The sequence below is a fragment of the Passer montanus genome, unplaced genomic scaffold (assembly GCF_014805655.1).
Source record: "Passer montanus isolate IOZ18808 unplaced genomic scaffold, ASM1480565v1 scaffold21, whole genome shotgun sequence".
NCBI lineage: Eukaryota > Metazoa > Chordata > Aves > Passeriformes > Passeridae > Passer > Passer montanus.
Window position 1 is genome coordinate 13,781,352 of NW_024366703.1, and position 24,194 is coordinate 13,805,545.

General features: G+C 41.5%; 1 protein-coding gene across 1 annotated transcript in view; it reads right to left on the reverse strand.

The window, feature by feature from the left end:
• Nucleotides 1-13,792: 13,792 nt before the first annotated feature.
• The window catches only part of CACUL1 (CDK2 associated cullin domain 1), a 43,005-nt gene continuing 32,603 nt past the window's right edge, over nt 13,793-24,194 (reverse strand). Inside the window, exons 6-9 of the mRNA XM_039709003.1 lie at nt 21,652-21,741; nt 19,156-19,294; nt 17,010-17,053; nt 13,793-16,581 (exon numbers count right to left, since the gene is read on the reverse strand). Of these exons, the coding sequence (XP_039564937.1) occupies nt 16,541-16,581; nt 17,010-17,053; nt 19,156-19,294; nt 21,652-21,741 (314 nt within the window). The 3' untranslated portion in view covers nt 13,793-16,540. The remainder of the gene's footprint in view (nt 16,582-17,009; nt 17,054-19,155; nt 19,295-21,651; nt 21,742-24,194) is intronic.

Here is a 24,194-nt window from a genome sequence, read left to right on the forward strand (position 1 = left end):
GAGCACAGCCTGCACTCCCAGCCAGCTGCACAGGGCTGGGCTCATCTCCTGTGCCTCAGAGACAGAATTATCAGCACCAACATCAGTAACAGGAAGTTCTCCTTGAAGCATCAACACCTGATCCCACAGCAGCCCTAGAGGCCTCGCCCGTGTGGCACAGCTCATTAATTAGGGTTCACATGATGGCTGAGGGAGTTTCACCACACATGTGAACCTGTGCAGGAACTTACCAGCTTTAAAGCTCACTAAGGGGCTCTCACAGGGATTTTTAACTAAAGCATCTCTAGCTCCTCTTGGAAATGTTTGTTCCTGTTCATCTCATCACACTTCTCTGCTTTCTAGCAATTCATCTCAGTATTAAAAACAAAGTACTAATGACCATCATCCCATCAGTAATTGCCTTAATCTGATCAAAATTCCTGCCGTTATCAATCACCACAAGTTCTCATTACACTTTTCTCTTTCTGCTCTGTTATCCCAGAGGCATCTCCACCACCAACATGAAAAATTTTCTTTTATTCAGCAAGCCTGTTAAGGATCTGTAAACCAGAGCTACCAATTTCCTAAACATGCAGCAAAATCACTTTTTTTTTCTCCTGGTCCCAGAATAAATCACCTCAGAGTGATTCCAGTGATAAATTAAACTTCATACCTTACGTGCAAGACAGTGAAAATTATTGTTTTCCACTTGAATAGATGCACAAAGAGGTGTAAAAGCCATTCACATGCCTTTCACACAGCAACAGGTACCTCCAAGGACTCCTGCTTTCAATTAATGGCTTGAACAGAATACCCTGCCCAGGAAGAAACAGGGTTACACAAATAACTGCTGTAGTCAAATTGCTGGAAAATTGAAATTTAAGAATATTTATTTTGGTGAATGTAACCCTGAACAAGCCAGTGTAAGACGCCAAGGTGTAAATCACCTTCCTTCAAGCAAAAAATGGAGTCTTTTAAGAACTTTTAGGCACGGTGAGGGTGAGGTCTGCAGCACCTGCAGCTCACAGGGCAGGGGTGCAGCACCCTCAGCACTCTGTGCTTCAGGGTCTTACAGGGATTCTGGAGTCTGTCTTTGCAGAAAAGCACTTGCCAATAATAAAAACCAAAGCCCACAGATTTTCCTGAAGCCTGTCCTGAGCAGCAGCCACTTAGGCACAACTTTAGATGCTTTTACCTCGACTTTAGATGGTTTTACCTCGGCTGCAGCAAGAAGCCTGAGGGCACGGATGAAGGTGTGACAGTGGAGACCTGGGGGAAATGAATACAAACAAAGGAGCTGGAACAGCACAGCATCTAAATAGAGGAGAGACAGTGGAAATTACCCATTCCCAGACAGCCCAGAAACTGAATTCCTGCCATCAAAAGGCATCCCTAATCTCTTAATGCATTAAGGGATTCAGCAGTCCTTGCAATTGCCTAAGCATTTAAAGGTTAATTGCAACCAGGATCTTTCAATGAAGTTATGTCAGGGAATAAAGGTTTCAGGAAATTCAGCCGCTGTAATTAAGAGATTGATATCACAGATTCACATCTTCCAGAGCTTTGTGCAGTGCCTGACACTGACTCCTTGGCTTTTCTCTGGCATTCAGAGAACACAAATAAGTACATGTCTCACAAATAAGTACATGTCTCCGTGAGGATGAAGGCTTCAAAATCCAGCTGATCATTTCTTCTGGGTCTAATCACTGAACCCAGGGCTTTATTGGAAGACTCCAGCACTTTTTTTAAACTCCTGGATGAACAACAGCACCCCAGATGCAAATATTATAATCTTCTTTCTTGTGGCCTTTTTTTTTACGAGTTCTACTTTTCCTTCTCCTGCAGTTCAAATTCCCACATTGACCCACAAAGGGATGCCATGAAAAGCTCTAGGGATGGGATGCTGCTTCTCTCTACAGCAAAAAGGAACTTGTTTTGTTCACTTGTGGCAGCAAAAAGCTTCATCACACCTATATCTTTGTGTTTCTTGGGTGACTGATACAAGGGCTTTGCCTGGGATTAAGGAAAGTGGGGAAGAGGTAAAGAAGCTCCTGGATGTGACAGAAGAAATGGCTGGAGGTGACAGATAGGAGCGTGAGAAGCTGAAGAGCCTTACAGACAGCAGGGAAAGGAAGGTCTGTCTGGGTGACTGTTCTGAGGGCCTTGCCTAGGATTAAGGAAAGTGGGGAAGATGGATGTGACACCAGAAATGGCTGGAGGTGATAGACAGGAGTGTGAGAAGCTGAAGAGCCTTACAGACAGCAGGGAAAGGAAGGTCTGTGTTTGGGGTGGTGGCAGAGGAGTTATGTGAGGAATAGCCAAATTTGACAAAATTGAGGGCCTGAGCCCCTGGTGGGGGGCAGAGCCAGCATTGCCCAGGTGCTCAATCCCACCTGTGCCTTCAGCTGCAGGGCTGACAGCTGGGACACCCACAAGCAGAGCTGGGCAACAATTTCATGCCAGAGCCAGCTCCTTCATTTAGTGCTCAGCCCATTTTATCCATGGGATGCTCAGAGAAGGGTGTTTAGAGCAAAGCAGACAAAACCCACATCGTCAGCAGATCATCTGCCTGCTTGAAAAACTAGAAAATACTCTCTTAATCAACTGGTGTCTCATGGATCTAAGGCTCCTGCTTTGGGACAGTGATTTTCCTCATGGAACAAGGTGAGAACAGGCTGACATGTGGGGCTGGCATCCCAGACTCAGAATTTATTCTTTCTGGATCAATCTCTTTCACAAGCCCAAGTCCATTTAAAGAGCAAAAAGAGATGCTCCAGAACAGAAACAAGGAAAGCTCCTGGCCAAGCATACAGGATCATTAGGACTAAGCTGGAACACTTAAAGCCCAGTTTTTCCCCTGCTGCCTTTATACAAGTACCCAGCAGGAGACCAGAGAGGTGTTGGCTGCCCCATCCCTGAACCATTCCAGGCCAGGCTGGATGAGGCACAATTTTAGCCGTCCACATCATTATTGGATTTCATTAGCAGGGTTGCTAATGAGAAATGGGATTGAGATATAAGTGAGCATTTTCCTCCCAGGGCAGCAGATTGACCAATACTCACCAAAAGAAGCAGTAAAAAGCAGGATGTGGGTTCTGTGCCATCTGGGCAGCTTCCACAGAGAATGTGTCTGGAGTCCTGGCAGACCTGGAGGAATCCACCTGGCTTCTAGTCAGAGAATGTGTTGCAAGATGCATTTGTACCTTCGTGTTTCAGTTTTAAGGCACTCCCTAAGCTCAGGATTTGGGGTTGATGGGCGAGAAGGGAGCACAGTCCAGGCCTCTCCAAACCTGGGAGCAGCCCCTGCTTTCAGACTGAGCTGAAAGGTTTCACATCCTGCAAAGCCTCACTTGCCAGGAGCAGCAGAACTCCACAGGCTGGCAAAGGTGAGCCTAAAACTTCATCCCCACGAGACGAATACCAAGAAGAGCTCATACCATCTTGCCCTGGCAGAAAAAACAGCAAAACAAGCAGCCCTTGGCAGGCAAGAGAGATGCTCTGCAATGCACTTCTGGAAAGTGCCCTGCAGTGGTACTGACACTACCTGCTCAGCTCAATAACTGCCTCAGAACACAGAGCAGGCACTGCAAGGTCAGGTGGAAATTAGATTCCAAGAGAGACACTGCACATTTCAAATTCTCCAGCCTCAAGAGGACAGAATTGAGTTGTTTATTCAGGAGGAAGCATGTCTGGCTAACATTGAGTTTGCATTTAATTGGCACTGATGAACAATAAAGTTGCAAACTCCTTTCACCAGTGCATGAATGTGCAGAAAGCAACCTGCCACAGAACATTATATAGGAAACACTGTCCTTCAGCATCCTGCAGCCTTCTGCCATGTGAATCACAGCCCATCTAACAACGCCACGGATGCTGGGCTGCTCAGGGGAGGGAAAGGCAGCTCTGACCATCACACACCAGCCAACATCATTAGAGTCAATTACCCCATTAGCACTGAAACAGACCTGAAACGTGCACAGGGAGCCTCAATGCTCTTCAAGTGCTGCTTTCAACTGGAGATCAAAAATGGGCGCAGGAAAACATCCAGCTGCTTACAACAGCACTCAGCACCCTGCAGCATCGGCTCCCTAATTAGGATTTAATAAGCTGGTAATTGTAATGGCAGTGGTCTCATTAGCCTGATACCTCATTACTATGAGCACAGATCAAGTTGAGAAAGCCAGTCAACCTTGCAAGCCTTTCCAAACAACCCGACAAGAGCTGATTAAAGCAAGCGCTGCTTTTGAGGCAGTTCCTAATGAAAAGTCCAAATTCACGGCCAATAGGAAACCAACAGTAATTTGTGTCACTCTTTTAAAGAACATCTTTAGTGAGAGGCATGGGACCAGGAAGTTTGTTAATACTAAATAAATGCCCAAAATAAAAGGGAAGAATTTGTAGTGAGCACTACAAAACAGGGAGCACCAAACTGGAACAATGCTTGCCCCAAAGACAGTCCTGGAAATTCCTAATGACTGCTCGGGGTAAAATCTCTAAAGCAGACCAACACGTTTCTGAATCTCAAAGAACTTCATGTGCCTTGGTTACTCTCTGTGTTTATTGAAGGTGTCACTTCAGGTGCACACTTGGGCACTGCTCAGTGGCAGGTGAAATCATGCAGTTTTCACTGCAGCACTCAGAGCGTCTTTGACCAAACAAATGTCTGTCTGCTGACTCTCATCTGCCTCCCTTTGTGCAAGATCACAGCTAAAGGTCCAAAATAAAGTTAGCAATAACAGCAATGCAATGTGTTTTATAAATCATTTTGTTTTCAGGAATTTAGATTAAAAGTTTGACTATTTAATGAAAAAAAACTGGAGCACAGATGCCATCTCATGCTGGGTAATCTCCTAGAAGCCAATCAATCAAGAACTTCTGAATTCAAATCAAAAAGGCTTTAGGCTCTGTTGCTCACCTTTATTCCAGTCAAAAACATTACATTTACTGAGGCCAGGATTTTGCAGCAAGTCATTTTATCCCACCTTTTCATCTCAAGAGAGCAACATGAGCAGAGAGTTGGTAAAATGAATTAAAAATAATCAATTCATTAAAAATAAATATCAAGGTGTCTTCATGAAAATCCAATCTCTAACATTAAAAAAAATTCTGAGCTTGATTTCTAAGTATCCAACTAGACAGTTCTAAAGTTCCTGTGAGTGGTTACCAAGGCAGAGACATGTAAAAAATCTTATACAGGAGGGAATTGAATGATTAGCTTTTTTTTCTTTATTTTTGTGAAAAGATGCCTGCAGAGCAAATCTTTATATAGGCTGCATTTCAGTCATAAAATACCTTGACCTACCACAGAGAGAAAACTCTGCTCTTACCCTCGTGAGTCATTTTGGGATGGCAGAGGATGGATTTGCACAGAGGCCTTGGAGCAGCAGCCACCCCATGGGCTGTCACTGGCATCACTCAGCAGCTGATACCTCCCTGCTCACACAACTAATGAGGTTCATGGCCACCAAAAATGGAGGAACCCCTCAGGAGCCTGAAAATGAGATTTTTTAAGCAGTTGAGGGGGTCTTTACTATGCTGATATCAGCACTAGTACTTCCAAGAGCCACAAGCTGGTGTCTAGCTGATCCTGCAGGAAGCTGCTCAGGGAGGGCACACAGCAGAAATCCTCTTTCTTGCCTGGTTTTGTGTCTTGCAGCAGCAGGAAGTGTGTACTTTTGTGGGAAAACCCTCAATGAGTTTTGATAAGTAACTTTATGGCATTATCATAAGGGGACCTTTTGTTCCAGTCCCAAGGTCTCCTTTCCTTCCCTGAAAATGAGATTTCTCATGGTGTAACTCAATGACCTCCACTAAGCAGAGCTATTCACTAACATCAAAATTAATCTTAATGCTAGAGTAATGCGATTTATGGACAATTCAAAAAAGCATTCAGCACTTACAATTAGGACATAATTACAAGTTTGAAAGGAACCCAAATAACTATACCTGCTTTTCCTCACACAAGTTACTGGTCTGACAGTCCCTTGCAAAACAAATCCTTCTGGAGTAATCAAGTAGGGAAGTCCTGGTCTTTCTAATGGCATTTTTGTGTGACATTATGTTGCTACTGGAACCCACAGGTTTCCCTATATCTACCCAGAGCTCTGTTATCTGAGGGAGAAATCTATCTATCTATCTATCTATCTATCTATCTATCTATCTAATCTATCTATCATCTATTATGTATCATCTATCATCTATAAATCTCTGTCTATCTGTCTAATCTATCATCTATTATCTATCATCTATAAATCTCTGTCTATCTATCTAATCTATCATCTATTATCTATCATCTATCGTCTATATCTGTCTATCTATCTATCTATCTAATCTATCATCTATTATCTATCATCTATCATCTATATCTGTCTATCTATCTATCATCTATCTATCATCAATCTCTATCATCTATCTATCTATCTAATCATCTATCTAATCTATCTATCAATATCTATCTATCTAATCTATCATCTATCTCTATTATCTATCTATCTATCAATCATCAATCTATATCTATCATCTATCTATCTATCTATCTAATCATCTATCTAATCTATCTATCAATATCTATTTATCTAATCTATCATCTATCTCTATTATCTATCTATCAATCATCAATCTCTATCTATCATCTATCTATCTAATCATCTATCTAATCTATCTATCAATATCTATCTATCTAATCTGTCATCTATCTCTATTATCTATCCATCTATCTATCTCTATTATCTATCTATCTATCTATCTATCTATCTATCTATCTATCTATCTATCTATCTCTCCCATCTCCAAGATGGGATGATTTTTGCCTCCTCACCCAAGCAGTTGGGCATTTATCTCACGTTCTCCACAGCAGCCCCGTGTTGGTTCTGTGGGCCAAGGATGGCCCAGAGAGCACCAGGCAATCTGTGTTTGGCAGACATGGCAGGCTGGGCACTTGTATGGCCACTGATGGGTTTTCCTCAGCAGTTTTGGTTCTGTCATCCCTCAAGAGCTGTGAGCAGAGCCATTTCTTCAGGAAAAGCCTTTCCACCCCTCCAGCACCAAGGCTCAGACAACACTGCAGGCAAAGTGAGCCCACAGCATCTCCTTTACCATTCCTTGGTGAAGGAAATTATCTGCAATGAGCTCTCTGAGGTCACAGGCCTCAGCAGACTCTCATAAATTGTGTAATTTATTGTCTAAGCAGACTTTGTATGGATCTTTTACATGTCCCACTTTTACAGAACATCCCTACTTGGTCTGTGCGTCATGTAAAGAACAGCTGGGTGCTGTTTCCTTCCTTGTGCAAGACTGGATGCAGCCACATGTCTGAGCACTTCCCTGCCCAAAGAGCTCAGCTCAAAACTGCAGCATTTGGTATTTTGCAGGGAAGTCCCTGCCAAGTTCAGCAGGGGCAGAGCTTCACTCTGTGTCTGTACCCCTGGAATCCTTCACCACTGGGTTTTGTCACCTCATTTCACTGTTTTCCTTACAACCACCACTTCATTTTGTGGTGCCAGGTTTGTTCTATGGTTTAGAGGAAATTAAAGTATATTTTCTTATTAAAATATGGACAAGAAGTTACTCTGTGATGAAACTAACCCCTGACATGCTAAAGCAATGGCCAGCACTGCTGGCTGGTCAGACACATCCATTTTCAGCACAGATGTCCCCAAAGAGCCCCTCTCAGTGTCTTTCAGTAATCAGGCAGATTACTGAAAATTTGGTGTTTTTATCTCTTCAACTTCCAGGAATTCTCCATCAAGTGGGAATAAGCCTTTCTGACAGCTCTGAGTCAGAGTGAGAGGCAGAAAAAGTGACAGGTTTGTATGACTTGAGAATAAAACCAGAGAGAACACATCTGCAACTTCATACATATTGAAGCAGGCTACAAAAAAAGTGACAGCAAAAGAAAATCATACAATGTTGGAACCTACAAATCAGGAGAACCTGACTGACAGCACAGCAACAACTAGAGAATAACAGACTAGAATTGCTGGTAGAAAATTTAAATATATTTAAATTAATTCCCCCATTCCCGAGAAAGCAATTATGTTGACGCTACAAGTACCTAAGATTTCAATCTGTTTTGAAATATCAAGCTGTCAATATTTTCATCCATTTTGCAAATAACCATTAAGGGAAATTAAAATGCAACATTGCTCAAGGATTGCCAGTACATCATCCACACAGGAGAGAGATTTCAGCTGCCTTGACAGCTGCAGCCTCGCCCAGCTGCAGCAGATGAGCTGCCCACTCCAGAGCAGCACTCAAGGACAGGAGCGTGGAGAGAAAAGGATGCAGACAGCTCTAGCAGGGTGGAAAGGCTCTCCAGAGCACATCTGGACAGCCAGAAGCACAGATTAGGATTACTAAACCTAGAGGATTTCAGGTCATGATGTTTCTCCTCAGAGAAAGGCAAAGAGACTGTCTAGGTGCACTGCTGTTCTTCCTGAACTAAGCAGTCCTGTCCTGTCCCAGCCAAGCATCTGCTTTTGGAGACTCACAAAGTAGCCCAGACTGTGCCCTGGGCTAGGGGACAAAACATGGATTTGAAGGTGTCCAGCATGATCCAGCCAGAAGACACAGGACAGCTGAAATGGAGACAATATGTGAAAACCACATGAAAAGTTACAAATTTCAAGCACAACTCAGGCAACGCACTGCAGAAGCTAAAAAATACTGAGATTGTGCCTACTGGGGCACACACAAGTTTTGCAGTCTCAGTTTGTGGTCAGAGATAAGCTCTCCCAAGTGGTGAAGTGATCCCTCCATTCTGCTCACGAGGTGACATTCCAACATGACCCAGGGCTTTTTTTATTAGCTCTTTATGACTCTGAAAATTCTCAGAGATTAATATTGAGGGCCAAAGCTGTTGTCTGAAATTTGTTTAGCCAAAAGGAGAATTATTTCTTCTGTATGAATATCCTTCTTTTGCTTTAAATTCAGTTTGCCTTAATTTGACTGATGAAAAATCAAGTAAGTCATATGGTTCAATTAAAAGCAGCCAGACATGTTGGGCTTTTTCCTGTGCATATGTAGCCCAGAAACAAAGAGAATAATATAATAATGGCCAAAGCATTTGTTTGTATTCAACAGAAGAATAATGCATAAGACTAAAGCAATCTTGAGCTAAGCCACTCTGAGGACGCAAACCAGCAGAAAGTTAAATTAGCTCCCCTAGGAACTAACTTCAAATATATTGTGATTTCAGGATGCTTTCAAAAATCAATAGAGCTCTTGAAGTACTTTGTATACAACCAAGAACTGGCTGCAAAGCAGCTGAATCAGTTTAAGGGTGGTTTGTCCTACCCTGGGAATAGCTAAAAGGAGCACCAGCACCATTTGGTGGTACAGTGACACCCTGCCCTCCCCAGCACTCAGCTCCCACCAGGCTGGGCAATCCCACTCTCCTCAGAACACTTCTAATCAGCACATAGCTCTGAACTCTGGAAACATAGCTCTAAACACGTGGAAAAATGCCCTAAACCAGCCAGGGGCAGTCCCTGCTGCTCTGGCAGGACAATGTTTTGTAGTTTGCCCAGCTTGATTCAGCTTTCTGCTCCTTTCTTCCCCAGAGCCCACGGGAGAGTGGTGTTTTCACAGAATCACAGGCTGGTTTGGGTTGAAAGGCACCTTAAATGCCACCCAGTGCCACCCCTGCCAAGGCAGGGACACCTTCCCCTGTCCCAGGTGCTCCCAGCCCTGTCCAGCCTGGCCTTGGGCACTGCCAGGGATCCAGGGGCAGCCCCAGCTGCTCTGGGCACCCTGTGCCAGGGCCTGCCCACCCTGAGTAAAGAATTTCTAATATCTAACCTTCTCTCTTACAGCTCAAAGCCGTTTTCTTCTCACTTACATAAATACAGAGCAAAGCATAATCTTTTTTTCCCCTTTTATTAGGCAGACCAACTCCCATCCCTGAATGTCAGCCCTGGGCATACACACACTGCCATTACACCTGTAATTAAAAACCCTCCTGCAGCACATGTGGCCCAGGGCTGAGGCCTTGGGGACCCCTGTGCACCCAGCCCTGCACAGCTGAACACAGACCCTGCATGCCCATCCCACCCAGGGATTTGGATTTTTCCAGGAGCTGGAAACAGGAAGCCACAATTTTGATTTCTTACAGAGCCCAGAGATGATTTAGCTCAGGAACGGCAGGGTGGCTTTGGTAAATGTGCCTCAAAGGTGATTCCTGACATTTGCAGATCACTGACTGGCTTATTTAGAGTGACAATCAGAGAAGCAAGTGTGGCAATGAGGCACTGAAGGGCCCTGCAGATGAAACAGCAGCAGGTGTGGGTGTGAGAGCTCAGCCAGAGCCACTGGGGCTGCTGCACTGCTCTGCTCTGCCTCCTTCCCAGTTTGGATCCTCAGGTGCCAGGAGATTCTCCCAGGATGAGCAGCTGTGCTGGCAAGCTGACAAGAGGGCCTGGCAAGTTATAAATTTACCAGTCCAAGTTCAGAGAGTTTGCAGCAGATTTGGAGAAACTCTTTGCTAAATAGAGCAGATGAAATATCATGGTAAAATTTGTCTTATTTCCTTTTACCCAAGGAAATCCCCAATTCATCAGCAGGGGCAGACACACACATTTGTGACACCACAAATTTCCACCTGAACTTTTGTCACCTGCGATGTGAGAGTTCAGACCCTTAGGTCTGCCCAGCAATCCCTATAATGGAGAAGCTTTTCCACATGAAGAAACTGCCACTGGGAAGCTACAGAGCAGGAACTGACTGTGCTCCCAGCAGAGAGAGGTCAGCACCACCTTCCCACAGCACTGGGGTCCTGCTCATTGCAGTGTTCACAATAAGCTGACAAGGAGATGAACAGTGAAACATGAAGTTCCTGTGACATCATCACCCAGGGAAGTGCAGAACATTGGCTACAAAGAGCCACAGGACTTCATTTTATTCAGCAAGGGGGTGAGAGCTCCAAAAATGTCTGATTGCAGTGACTGACAAAGAGAGGCACTGGGAAAACGTGATCCCAATTCTGCTTTCATGAGGAGGAGCTGCTGCTACCCACAAATGGCATCTTGGCACTGTAGCAGCTGTAAGAAGGGTTTGCTTGATATACAGCAGTTAGTAAGAAAAGGCAAATTCAATGCTGGGGATTATTAAGAAAATAATAAAACATAATTATGCCAGAGCATGAATGAACGGAAGATGCAGTTTTTCATTCCATGTCACATTCCCAGAGGGAAACAAGTATGGAAGCAGGAGTTCACTTTATGGATGTCTCTCCCCTGCGTATCTGTAACTATGGCACTCTCTGAAGCAGATCAGAGCCATAACTGGCAAGCACATTTCCCTTGAATATGTATTCAGAAGTTGTAACTGAGGGAACAAACAGGATAATGAGATTATTTCCAAAACAAGTGGATAATCACCAGGTATGACGCATCTCGGCATTTTAAGGGAAATGATTATTTTACAGCTTGGATGGAATTCTGCCTCAGATCCATTCCAACAGACATCCAGAGTGTGTACCTGAAACAACTGAGGCTGTCTAAGCAGCTGGGAACAGCAGGGGCCTGCTCAATAAAGACTTAATACAGAATTAAGAAAAAGAACCAAGCAGGCCTGTTTTCCTTCTGCTCTTGCACAGGTAGGACTGGTCCTGTCTGCCAAGTTCTACTTCCAGCTCCTTCCACGACATGGGTTCAAGCACCAGCAGCCCACAGTCAGTAACTGAGACCCCAAACCCAAAATGTGGGAGCACTCCATTTACTCATGGGAGGTACCTGCTGGAAAAGTCTTTTGTTTCACCTTGACCACTCAGGGAATTTGAGTCAGAATAGGTAAATCCTTACATTTCAAGCCCTGACCTGTTTCAAACTGTTCAGCCACTTCTGCCACAGGAGCAGGCAGCTGCAGAGCTAAGAGGTGAGTTCACAGTCCATCAGCTCTCCCACGGTGACTGTGTAGAGGCATTTGGGGTGTTTGCTGGCAGTGCAATTCACTCCATGGTCACTGGATGCTCCCACAGGACAGCAGTGTGACCCTTAGCTCAGGGATCACCTCAGAGCCTTCAAACCCCCACCTATCCCATAATAGAGCAGGAGCTCTCGTCCTGGTAATGCACCTCGTGCACAAGGCAGCACCTCCCAACCTCCCTGAGATATTAATTCATGAACTGATCTCTGCACAAAACCATCCAGGTCGCTGATAAATGGTCAATGGTGCAAACCATGAGTAACAACAAATAAATTGTTAGCAGTGTAGACACTGCTAACAGAGTCCTGTGCTGACCCAGGTCATCACTGAAACTGGAACAGTTTCTCATAAGGAACCCTAATTGAAAAACAATACTAATGAGGCAATAAGTGCCATTACTAAATCCATTCTGTTGTCATCATTAGGCAAGTCAACATTCCTGTTCTGTGCTAATTAGGTCAGATAGCAGAAGCTCAGAAAGATGAACATTAACCAAGTGCAGCTGGAGCATTCCAGAGACAGCCAGAAGGGATTTCTAAGTCCTCATTACATATGGCATTTTTGAGTCCCCTTAACAAGTCATTCCAGTTAGATCAAGATACATTGGTTTAATCCTTTCCATCACTCTCTCTAGCAAAGCACAAAGCACTTCATCAAGTTTTCAACTGAGGCCAAATCACCAAGTTTGCCCTGTTTTGCTCATGCAGTAATGCTGATTTTCTGCCCTTCCTGATAGACAGGGCACAACCTCCCCTCACAGGTGTCTCTGGTCTCCATTCAAAGCCATTCTATTTCAGTGCTACAAGGGTGAAATTTAGATTCTCCAGCCTTTTTCTTTTAACAGGTACTAGGGACATTAAAGTATCTTGCTGGGCCAGTATCACACAGACTTGTGCTTTTACAAAGTAAATTCCCGTGGCTTGTAACTACTGGAATGACACCTGCCAGAATAAATCCACACCTGGTTCATGCCTGCCATGATTACCCATACCTGAAGTTTGTAAGCTACCAAAAATATCCCTGTTTATCCCAGATGAAATCCAGGATGGTTGCTGTCAACTGACCATAAAGGTCCACACTGAGCTGAACTAAGTGCCCTCTGGACACCTTGTGCATGTCAAGGCATCACCCAAAAATAAAAAACTAAACAAAACCAAAATTCTTTGTTTTCTCTCTGCTGGAGCTGGGTTGATGACAGGAGTCAAATTCAAGTGGTTGTTTTTTATTCCATAGTTCTACAGAATACTCCTTTCACTAGGGTTGTCACAGTGTACATGAGAAACATTTTTCAGTCACTCAAAACATGCCCTTTGTAGTTCTTGGGGGTTTTGTTTGGTTTTTGTAATTTTTAGAAAGTAAAGTCATATCAGGGACAAATTAAAAGGGATGAGTTTGGCTGATCACATTCTTATCAAATGACAGGAATAAAAAAATTTCAAAGCATTAATCTGTAAACATTTCCCCAACAACTGCAGGAAGGAGATGCAGCTGAAGAAGAGTTGGGTACTTATTTGGTTAGACCCCCAACCCCATCATTTGTACCAAAAACCATCTTTACCATGTATCAACAACTGTCAACCATTAGTCAGCATGCTGAATTCAAATATTTCAACTTCTCAAATAAAGAAATGAAATTAATCTAAAAATATTTTAATGTAGCAAGCTTGGCTATAGAACCAGTGCAACATAAAGAGGACACCCATTGTATAACCAACTTCACTGCTTAACAGAGTAAGCTACAGATGCAACAGATTCACCACAAGTTATTTGGTTAAATTAAATACTGAAGTTAGAATCATGCTGTTGGTAATTCTGGTTTTACAGTACCAATGCTCAAGTTGGCTGAGTTAGTTTGACTGTAAGTAAAATGCAAGTTCACAGAGAAACAAAATAATTTAGTATAGTATCCTGTATTCTGTTCCATGCTCAGTCACAATGATAATGTCTTCAACAGATAAACAACATTTCAGCATTATGGAAATAATGCCAAAACATACAGGAATTGTAATGCCAGATTTACAACATAATACAGTGCTTAACAAACAGTTTCCTCAGGCACGGGGGCAGTGGTGACAATGCTCAACAGGACCAGAAGCATCCAAGCCCTACTCAGTGCATACACAGTGGACCACACTGACAGGAATGCTTTACCTTCTGATGGAATTGTCACTCTAGGAGGTTGTGTCCCAAACATAATGCAATGGAAAAGGAATGTTAAACCCTTGCCTCAGACATGAAGCAAAAGCACTACATGTTATTTACAAACCTGAACCAGTAAAACCACTTTAAGACCAGAGAAAAACTGTGACCACTTGACAGAGATGGCAGAGCTTGGTTACTGTACTGTGTGAATCAGGATGGTAATGAAGTTGTAAACAAATTTAACCAAATTAGGTTAATGCATCTATTCTTAAGAATATTGCCATTTCAGCAGACAGTGATTTTTAAAGCTAAAGACACTCTCAGAGGTTTTATTTTTGTTTAAAGCCAAAACTTTAAAAACCTGGAAGATGGCGAAATTTTTTGTTCCTTATTAGCCTTCATTAACTTCTCCACAGCACACTTCAACAAAATTTTCAAACCCCCTGATTTTAATCTAATTCTGCTCCAACGTAATTAGCTGGTAGCAAAGTTGAAGCAGACACTACCAACACCTGGAAATCCCTTTAAGAGAGGCTTGGTTTACACCACTGGGGATGAGTTCAGATTGCTGGCATTATTCTACGCTGAACACAAAACACTGAAGCATTAGGTCTTACTTGGAATAGAAACACTTCCTCAAAATTAAACAGGCTTTGCAAATATGCAAAGAAAGAGACAGGAAAATCATATTTGAATCTCTCAATCCCAGCAGTGTCAAACTCATTCTTCCTCCCCACCCTCCAACCAAATCACATTGCCAAAGTGGCTGGTGAGACACTGATGGAATTAAATCCTCTGACATAAAGCCTGGATACAAAACAAAAACAAACTTTGTCCCTGCCGCATCTATTTTTTCTTTTTTTTCTTGCATTTTGTAATGAACCCATACAAGCATGAAAGGAGTTGTGTTGGTATTTTGTCTTGTTTTTTAAAACAGGCATAAGAGTTTTCCCAGACAAAACTGAACAAACTTTTATTTCATTTCAGAAAGATTTCTTTTATATTACCAACCTATTTCTCTTCATAACTAAAGGTGATAAAAAATAAATCCATAGTAATGAAAAAACCCCAAACCCTGTAATAAAACTGCTTTTTCAAGTATGTTTCTCCCCTCATGAAAGAGCTGCATTAGCCATACTGCTGATTAAAACCCACATCACAAGAGCAGACTTAGCCCCTAGGCTCAGATTCCCTGGAGCTGGGCTCAGCTGGATCTGCAGGACACAAAACTGGAGGCAGGAGGCAGATGGGCACAAGCACAACTGATATCACTCCTGAAATCCCTGATTCTGACTACACCCACTGCCACAGCTCCATCACATCCCCCAGCAGGAGAAATGGCACAGGAGCCACAGTGATGCTGGACAGGTACCGTCGCTCAGGCCAGAGCAAATCTTGTGCTGATGGAGATGCACTCTGCAGAGTTACCAGACTGGAGAGTTTTGCCCACAATGTTTTTACAGAGCACAATATAAACCAGATCCTGATATTCTGTTCAGTCTGGAATTCTCATCTTCATCTATTGCAATTATGGAATCATAGACTCACAGAATAGTCTGAGCTGGAAGGGACAAGGATCACCCAGTCCAACTCTTGAGGCCAATGAAATATCAGTGAGGGGGATTCTACAAGAGTTGGTCCCTGCATTAAACACTTAATACACGTGAAAAATAACTGGGGACAATCTTCCAAGTCACTATTAGTGATGGTGATAGGTTCAACTTTCCTTTCTCCCTCCTTATTTTCACTTCCTATTAATGCAAGAGAAAAGTGCAACTTTGCAGCATGTTTGTTCACATCAAGTTTTTCCTCAAGAACACATTTTGCAGTAACAAAATATGGTCTATAAAGTCGCAAAGTGCACAAGCTGAAGGCACAGAGTACAAACACATAGGAAAACAGATTTCAAAATACCAAGTAACAAAATAAGAGATAAAAGAAAATTCTGAAATTCAAAACTCCCTGACAGAAGATACATTTATATGGGACCAACTCTTGAAAGGTGACAGGTTTTCAACTAACAAACAAATACTGCAAAATAATGAAACTTTATTCTTATCATTTAAGTAGAAGCTCCAGAAAATAACTTGAAGTTTAAAATCTAATACATTGACATGTTAACTAGTTTTAAGAATGTCCTTAATATTAAGAAAAGAGTGCAAAAAGGATTCTTCCATTCTAATGCTTTTGGAAGCTGCTGATTTTGGCTGCCCATTCCCACTTTGAAAGGATTGTTTTTCAAGGTGCATTCCTCACAAAGGTCACAGAAGAAGAGTTTGCTGATAGACCAGACCAAGGAATTTGTCTTTCAAAGTCTTTCCAACTGTAGCAGCAACTGACATTTCAATACATAAAGAAGAAAGTCCAAAATTCTTCTTTGAGGCATACTTTGTGTCAGAGCTTGAGCATCAGCAGTTGCCAAAGGAGGCTCCAGATACCACCTGTGCTCCTCCAGTGTCTGTTCTGGCTAGGAATAGAAGCTGATCCAGTATATTCACTATCTGTATCCCCTGGAGCTTGCACAAGCTGATGAGCCATCTGAAATTATAGAAAAAGTTAAGAAATTCTCTCACGTTAAACTTCCACATTACATCCCCCAAAACACAGCAGTGTCTGCAAAACATTCACGCAGAAATGTCCACTCAGTCATTTCAGCCTACAATAAGAGTTCATCACCTCATGGCAGGGAATAAAGTGAACATACTCAGCTGAAAGCACTTGAGGAAACTTGCTGGTAAGAGGGCCATAAAATGAGCAGAAGTTAACAATGGTACCAGAACAGACACCACTCCCCAAGGGCTCCACGTCCAAGCAGTTTGTATTATTTATTGGAAGGGAAAGGTTCCATTGCAGACAGCTGTTGCATGTGGAGATGCAGCCTCTGACACCTTCCCACCCTGAGAACCCAGAAGTGCAGCAGGACCTGTCTGGCCAAGCTGGGAGGGCAGGGCTGGATCTGTACTTACTGTAAGTTAACTCTTCTCCAGCTCTCTTGCGTGACTGGTCACCTCTGTGGGAGAAAGCAAAGAAAGGTGTTCTCAGGATAACCTCAACTAAAGGTGTCCCTGCTCCTCGGGCCCTTCAAAGGTCCCCACCAACCCCAAGCATCCTGTGATCTTCAGTAACAGTGAAACACCCTAGCACAATCAGCAGCTTCTAGAGATTTTTAAAAAATGCAAACATAGTAATACTACTACTCAATTTACTGAAAGTATAAGCTATATTTCACAGATTTAATCAGTTCATCCTTTTGCTATAGACAGTAGGCTCCATCTCATAGGATAATTTTTTACAAAATGAAGATGAGGAAAAAATGTTCATGTGCAGTTGGAGCTGAAAACATGCATAAAATTGTTTTCCTCACTTTGAGCTCCTCAGCCAAACTTTATAGAAATATGTGAAAAAATTCTACATCTGTCAGTCTGAAAAGATGCTCCTGAATCTTACAGACTCTAAGCAAGTCTGAGCTGACAACACTTGCTCTTTAAGAAGATTTTAGCAATTAATGGTGTTGATAAGCTGTTGCTCTTCAACTAGAAGCTGATGTGCAATTACTGCTGCTGAATACACCTCACTGTGCTGTGTTCCTCATGATTATTGCTTTCAATCTTACTAATGCTGTAGGTGGCTGATAATAGTTCTGCTTGCAAGTGCATTTCACCAGTTTCATACTGCTTAGAGAACTAAACGTGACATTTCAAGTACTAACAGTCTGTATGCACAAAACCAACTGGTTTTTTGAAATGCATTTTGCCTTGCAATGGTCAGTGTCCCTTAGTGCCCTTCCCAGACTTTCCTGCAGTCTCTCATCCTTACAGAACCAGCCAAACTCCAAACTTCACAGCCAAGTCTCTCATTTTCAGGTAACTGAAGAAAAACATTTTTCAAACCAGTTGGTTTTGTGGATACAGACTGTTAGTACTTGAAATGTCACGTTTAGTTCTCTAAGCAGTATGAAACTGGTGAAATGCACTTGCAAGCAGAACTATTATCAGCCACCTACAGCATTAGTAAGATTGAAAGTTTGACAACACAAAATTGTTCCCTTTTCTCTTGTTCTGTACATTACATTCTTTTGTCAGCATTACATGCCTACTCAGTTACAGAGTCTCACACTTCTATTTCTTGGGCCAAATGCACTGCTTTTCTCAGCCCAGGGTCTGATGGTTTTATTTTTATGCTTATCTCTCAAAAAATTCTTTTCTTCAACAGCCAGCCTTTACAAGGAAAGAGTCTGCACCACATCATTTGCATTTGGGTCAATGGTACAGCTCTGCAGGTCAATAATTTACCAAGCTGTGAAGAGAGAGATGGGGAAAACCTTGGGGTATGAAATCCAGAAATACACCCAGCACTAAACATAGCCACATCTAGTAGATGTTCAAACTACAGGGCCAGACTCTCAGCATTGCACAGGTAACAGGAAAAATAAAGACATTTTCTCTTTATGAAGAAATGAACCTCTTGGGAGTAGAGCACAAGGCTTCCCCAGCCTGATCTCATATTGTGAGAGTACTGCAGAAATGGTGAAAAGTGCTGTGCCTTTGTCTGGGCAGAAAAATAGAAGAGCACAGAGCAACAGGCACTGCCCAGAGGGAACAATTTACAGTATGAACATTTTCTGCTGTGTCTTTTACTGTTTGTTCCTCCCCTTTCCCCTCTCCCCAATTCAATGTTCAGATGGGAAATGTCTATTTAAAATAAACACCTTGCCTGTATAAATAACTCTGAAAGTGAAGTAAGGAGAAAACTGACATTTCCAGAAGCACCATGAATAAAAGAGAGCTTATAGAAAATAAACAGCCAAAGTAAAGGTTGAAGTTGAACAGAACCATCATCATGCAGCAGAAGTACAACCAAAACCCAGGGATGCATGAACTGCAAGCAACCTGATCAAAAAATGTCAAGCCTTACAATCACCTACTTATTAGGTACCATCTGCAGGGCTGTTAGTGCTCAGAAGACATTGAAAATAAGGCCATATTTCACATACTGAATTGTGAAGGTTCTGCAGTAGCTCTTAAATTATTTCTTCAGTATTTTTAGGTATATCAATTTTTATCATTTGAGCACTGTCCTGCACAATCACTACTAAAGATTAACAATTATTACCTAGCAAATCCATTCTGAATAAGCTCTCTTTGAAGTTTCTGGTCTTGAGCAGCATATTCCTGAAGCTCAGATTCCACAGCAGGGGGTAGAATATTTGGGATGAATTTAGAAAATAAAGCTGGTGCCATCTGTACCCATTCTGTAAGAAGAGAGAAAGCAATAACAAAATACACGGAAGAGATATTTTGTGACATTTTTACTCTTTGACAAATGTAACTTTATTTTGAATACATATTAGGATCCTGAATTTAATAAAAGGAAAAAGAAATACCTCCAAATCCACAGAAACCATGCCTTAAAGCAGAACAAATAATGAGACTGTTGAAATCAGATGTTTACATGTAGATAGAACAATTACTATTTTTCTCAACCTCATCATTAAACTGAAATTCAGTTCTTGTTGCATCTCACAGGACCTGCTGAGTCTCTGGACACTCCTAAGGACTTGCAACTGATGATCAGCAAACTCACTTGGATAATTAGATAATGATTGTAACGCTGTACTCCAGGAAATCTATCCCCAAAATGCACCCTTCTCTCTCCTGAGCCTTATTTCTAAAAAGCACAGTAGTTTCATACAAACCTACTCCTCCATCCCCATTTCAAAGGAATTAATGCATTCCTCTCACTGATCTTGCAAAGCTTAGACAAACACTTTTTAATCTTCATAATATATGTCTAACCTGTACTAGTTCAGCTTCAGGACAGAAAGGTGATTTAATTTCACTACACTGAACACTGTTTTATAGGAGCAAGACAATTTACCTTGAAGTTGCTTCAAGGCTTTAAGGCTAAGCAAGGGATGAAAATTGGGTTTACAGCAACTGTATAGCAAGTTCTGAGAAAAATAAATAGCCCTCAACTATTTCTGCAGCCAGACTTTCCACAGGGTGTAGGAGTTACCTAAAATTTGATCTTTACTTAGAAAAAATGGACATTTTTAAATTCACTGAGGAACATAGTAAGTTTTTATACAATTCCCAAAGTCCTGCAAACTGACTGAGGCAGCACTCAACCCCCTCATCCAGAGCAGTGATAGAGGCTTTAAAAAGGACTGGCCCCAGTACTGAGCTGGGATTAAAAGAGAGTTCGGAACTGTGACAGCTGTTAGCAACCTCCAACCTGAGGAGGAAACAAAGAGAATGAGAAGGGGAAGCCCCTGGGTGCCTGCCAGGGCTCTCAGACACCCACAGGCTGCTCTAACCCACAGCACCTTCCCCTGGCCCCCTTCTGCTCCCCCTCCCCAGGTACCTGCCCACCAGCCTCACCATACACCCAATGGAGCAATCCCATGGCAAAGTGAGCAGCCCTGTCTCACAGGAACCATTGCTCTGATTCAGAATTCATCCCCAAGAACCAGGATCACCAAAGAACAGCCTTTTATTCCAAGAAATCTATCCTGGGCTCTTCAATTACTCAAAATCTGGTTAGTCCCATGGTACTAACCCAAAGCAGTATCTGCTGTGCTGTGGACAGCAAGACAGGGATCATGTGAAATGGAAAACTGTGAAATCACAAGTCCATCACCTACAATATGAAGTGTGGTCAAAGAACAACCAGCCTGAATTGCTTTTAAAAGTGTACTACTTTTATTCTTATGTATATACCCTTCCTATCTTTGGTTCTGAACACTTTCTAAAACTGAAATTAGCACTGCCTTAAAATTGATGATGCAAGTATGTTAATTTTGCTGATGTAAAAATAATCTTTGCTTAAAGAAAGTGCATTTTGTACTGCAGAGCCCACTATATTCCTGGTTTGTACACATGCTAAATATTGCACTAAAGCTTTTTGTAAAGGATTCCTAGTCTCATTTCTATTTCCATAAATGGGGACTGCAAAAATAGACTGAAGCTCAGGAACAGTGTCTCAGGCACGCCACAGGAAGAAACTGTCAGTACTGTAAAAGGAAGGGAAACAGGTACCATTTATTTGTGGACATTGTGAACACTTCCTGTTTCTAAAAACTTCTCAAATACAGGGTAAGGACCTCCTCAGTTCTCCAAAATTTGGAAGATTCTTGTACAAAACTGATTGAAATCAGCATAAGATGTAGCATAAGATGTCACAATGTATTCACAAGTTAAATTAAGCTCTTCCATGAAATAATAACAAAACAATAAAAGAAACAGTCAATCATTCACCTCATTCCAAACATCTGATTGTTTGAAGAGTGACTTTCACCATTTCAATACTTCTAAATTTCCATGACTGATCCATTACCATCCTTCTTTCCTTATTTCTACAGAGAAGGAATGGATCTTTCCTTTGTCTCCAGAACAGAGAGCTGGGTTGATTTTTTTTTAAAAGTATTTGGTACTCACATGGTACCCTGCCCAGGTGACAGACAGACAACCAGAACCAGGGTGGTGGAACTCAGCATTATGAAACAACACACTCTGATTGTTAACTGTGCATTAGTTAGAGAGCAGACACATTTTGGCAAACAAATGACAATCACAAGATGAGATCAGGACAAACATTTTTCCTTTTTACCTGGTCGTAGTGTATACAGGCCTTTCACAATATTTGCCATGGTTGAAGGAGTTATTTGAAACGGTGTTGACTGAGCTTCCAAAAGTAAAGCTGAAACAAAATTAACACAATCAGCAACTTGTCCAACCAAGAAAAACAAGCTCTTGAACACAGATTATTTTTTTTAATCAAAAAAATACAGTAATTGTGCTTTTTTTGGCATCTGATGTCCTCACAAACAAAACAGCCACACACCTGATTTCTACTTATTCTGAAGAGTAACAAATCACCTTTAGATAGAAGTATCCTGCTCAAATTATGTATAGTGAAAATGTGTTATAACTTCTTTTTCATTCATTAGAGGTAGCAGAGGTTCAGTAAAACCAAGCAGGTGATGGCTTCAAGTATTCACACAAGAACTAAAGCAAACTTCAAGTGTGTCAAACACCTGAAGATCCACAAATCCTTTACAGCATTTAGGATCTTGCACACAAAACTAAGAAACTAAGATGGATTGAAAGTCTATGCACTTGTAGTGCAAAAATTGTAAACTTCCAAAAAGAAAAGTTGTTCTTTTAAAGACAAGTTAATAATTGCACCTTCTTCTTGAGGAAAAACCTGCCAAAAGCACATTTACTGTTTATGTTGTGATGTAAAGGTTTTTATCCTTCTTTGTATTTACAGAATAAATACAAAGTACATACATCTGAATTACAGAAACACACACACACAAAAGAAAGAAATTAAGAAATGTGTAAACCAACTGCTATATCCTGGTTTTTATTTCTCTATCAAGCAGTTGAGCACCTTTCTGTGCCCACCACAGGAGGAGAAATGACTCTCACAATTCTACCCAAGGGAAATGTCTCTTTGGCTTACATTGGGGAAGCTCTGCTTTTTAAGCTTCAGAGCATCTCCAGTTCTGGCTTCAGCATCTGCCACTAGAATACTTTAAATAGAAAGAAAAATATTCACTACCATGTTTTTTCTTCTCTTTCTGAAACTATTTAAATGGCTCATGTCATAGGGAAATGAAAACAAAGTGCTTTTTTTAACCTTCAAGTAATCAAAGTTGTTATATTTAACTGTTATGGATGAATTTGTTTTGCAAAGAGCCATCTTAAAAGTGCTTGCTCATTTCAACAGAAGCCTTGAGGGTATGAGAGCCTGTGATTTGTTCTGTAATTACCTATTTACAGCCCCTTTCCTAAAGGTTTGTCAAATAGCCTCTTGGCAGCCAAGAAAGCTGCAAATCACAGAATTAAAACGAGCATAGTGCTTTATGTGACAGTAATGCACAATCCAAACAATGTGTGTGCATATACAAATATTTGTATCTTTAATTAGACTGTGGCCACTTCAGCCTAAGCATCACCAATAGATTTGCAAAGTATCCAAAGAAATGTGAATTTGTTCTTCATAGACATTAAATTACGCAAAATAAATTATTTAAAACAAAAAATATTGATTACTTTTTTGCAGCTTTAAAAATTAACATTTCTTATCTTGTCTTCTGCAAATGCACACCTGCTACAATGCAGATTTAAATCACTCACTCCTGATTTACAGTCAATAAATACAAGCATGACAGTACTATGCTCAACAAGATAACAAAGTAATGGCATGTATTTCCTGATTCTCAACAAAGAAAATTAAAGAATATCCTGTTCAATAAACAATGCAGTATGAACCAATCTAACTTGTCCAAAAGCTGGACATCAAACCTCAAAAAATGCATGACACTGCTGTAGGATTTGTGTTTTCAGAATGATTTCCATAAGAGCAAACAAGACTCCTCTCTGGATAGAAGCAAAAGATCTCAATGTAAATTTAAAGACAAAGTTGTAAACTAAGATGCAAAGATGTTAAAACTTCTTTGCACATGAATTCATCTTCAGTTTTGCAATGAAACAAACTTAGACATTCATTCAATCCTGTATTACTTCTGGAGAGGCTCACTCAAGGAATAGAAACAGCTCTGCCAGACATGCTGAAATTACCTCTGTTGTTATTTTACAATCTCACAAAAGACTAACAAATACTAAGGCTTTGACTCTTGCTTTATTAGAACAATTAGTCAGAGTCTACAACACAGAAATAGCACAGACTCCTTCTACCCACTCCCAGAACAGCACCTGCAGCATTTACAAAGATAGAGGGAGAGGCAAAATAAAGCTGAACCTCAGCTGAATGAGGGTGGTAATGGCACCATGATACCATCTGACCACCTCCACACTGCTCACAAATTAAGTATCTAACAGGCAAACACGTTAATTAAGCTACAAAGAGTCTGGAAAATAACTCCTGGCAGAATCAGAGAAGTGTGGATTCCCATGGTGAAAAGTATTAAATGCAGAAAGATATAAAATACTTTGAAATATTCTTGAACACAATACCCAAAGGGCCTCAAGGATTCCTGAGAAACTGAATGAACAGTACTGGAGTAAGTGAGGTGTGAATCTCCAACACTTCAGGTACTCTGCAGTAACCAAGTCACCCCAGTACTGCACAGCAGCACTGGAGGACCACGGCCCTTGATGAACATTTAAGCCACTTCCTAATTA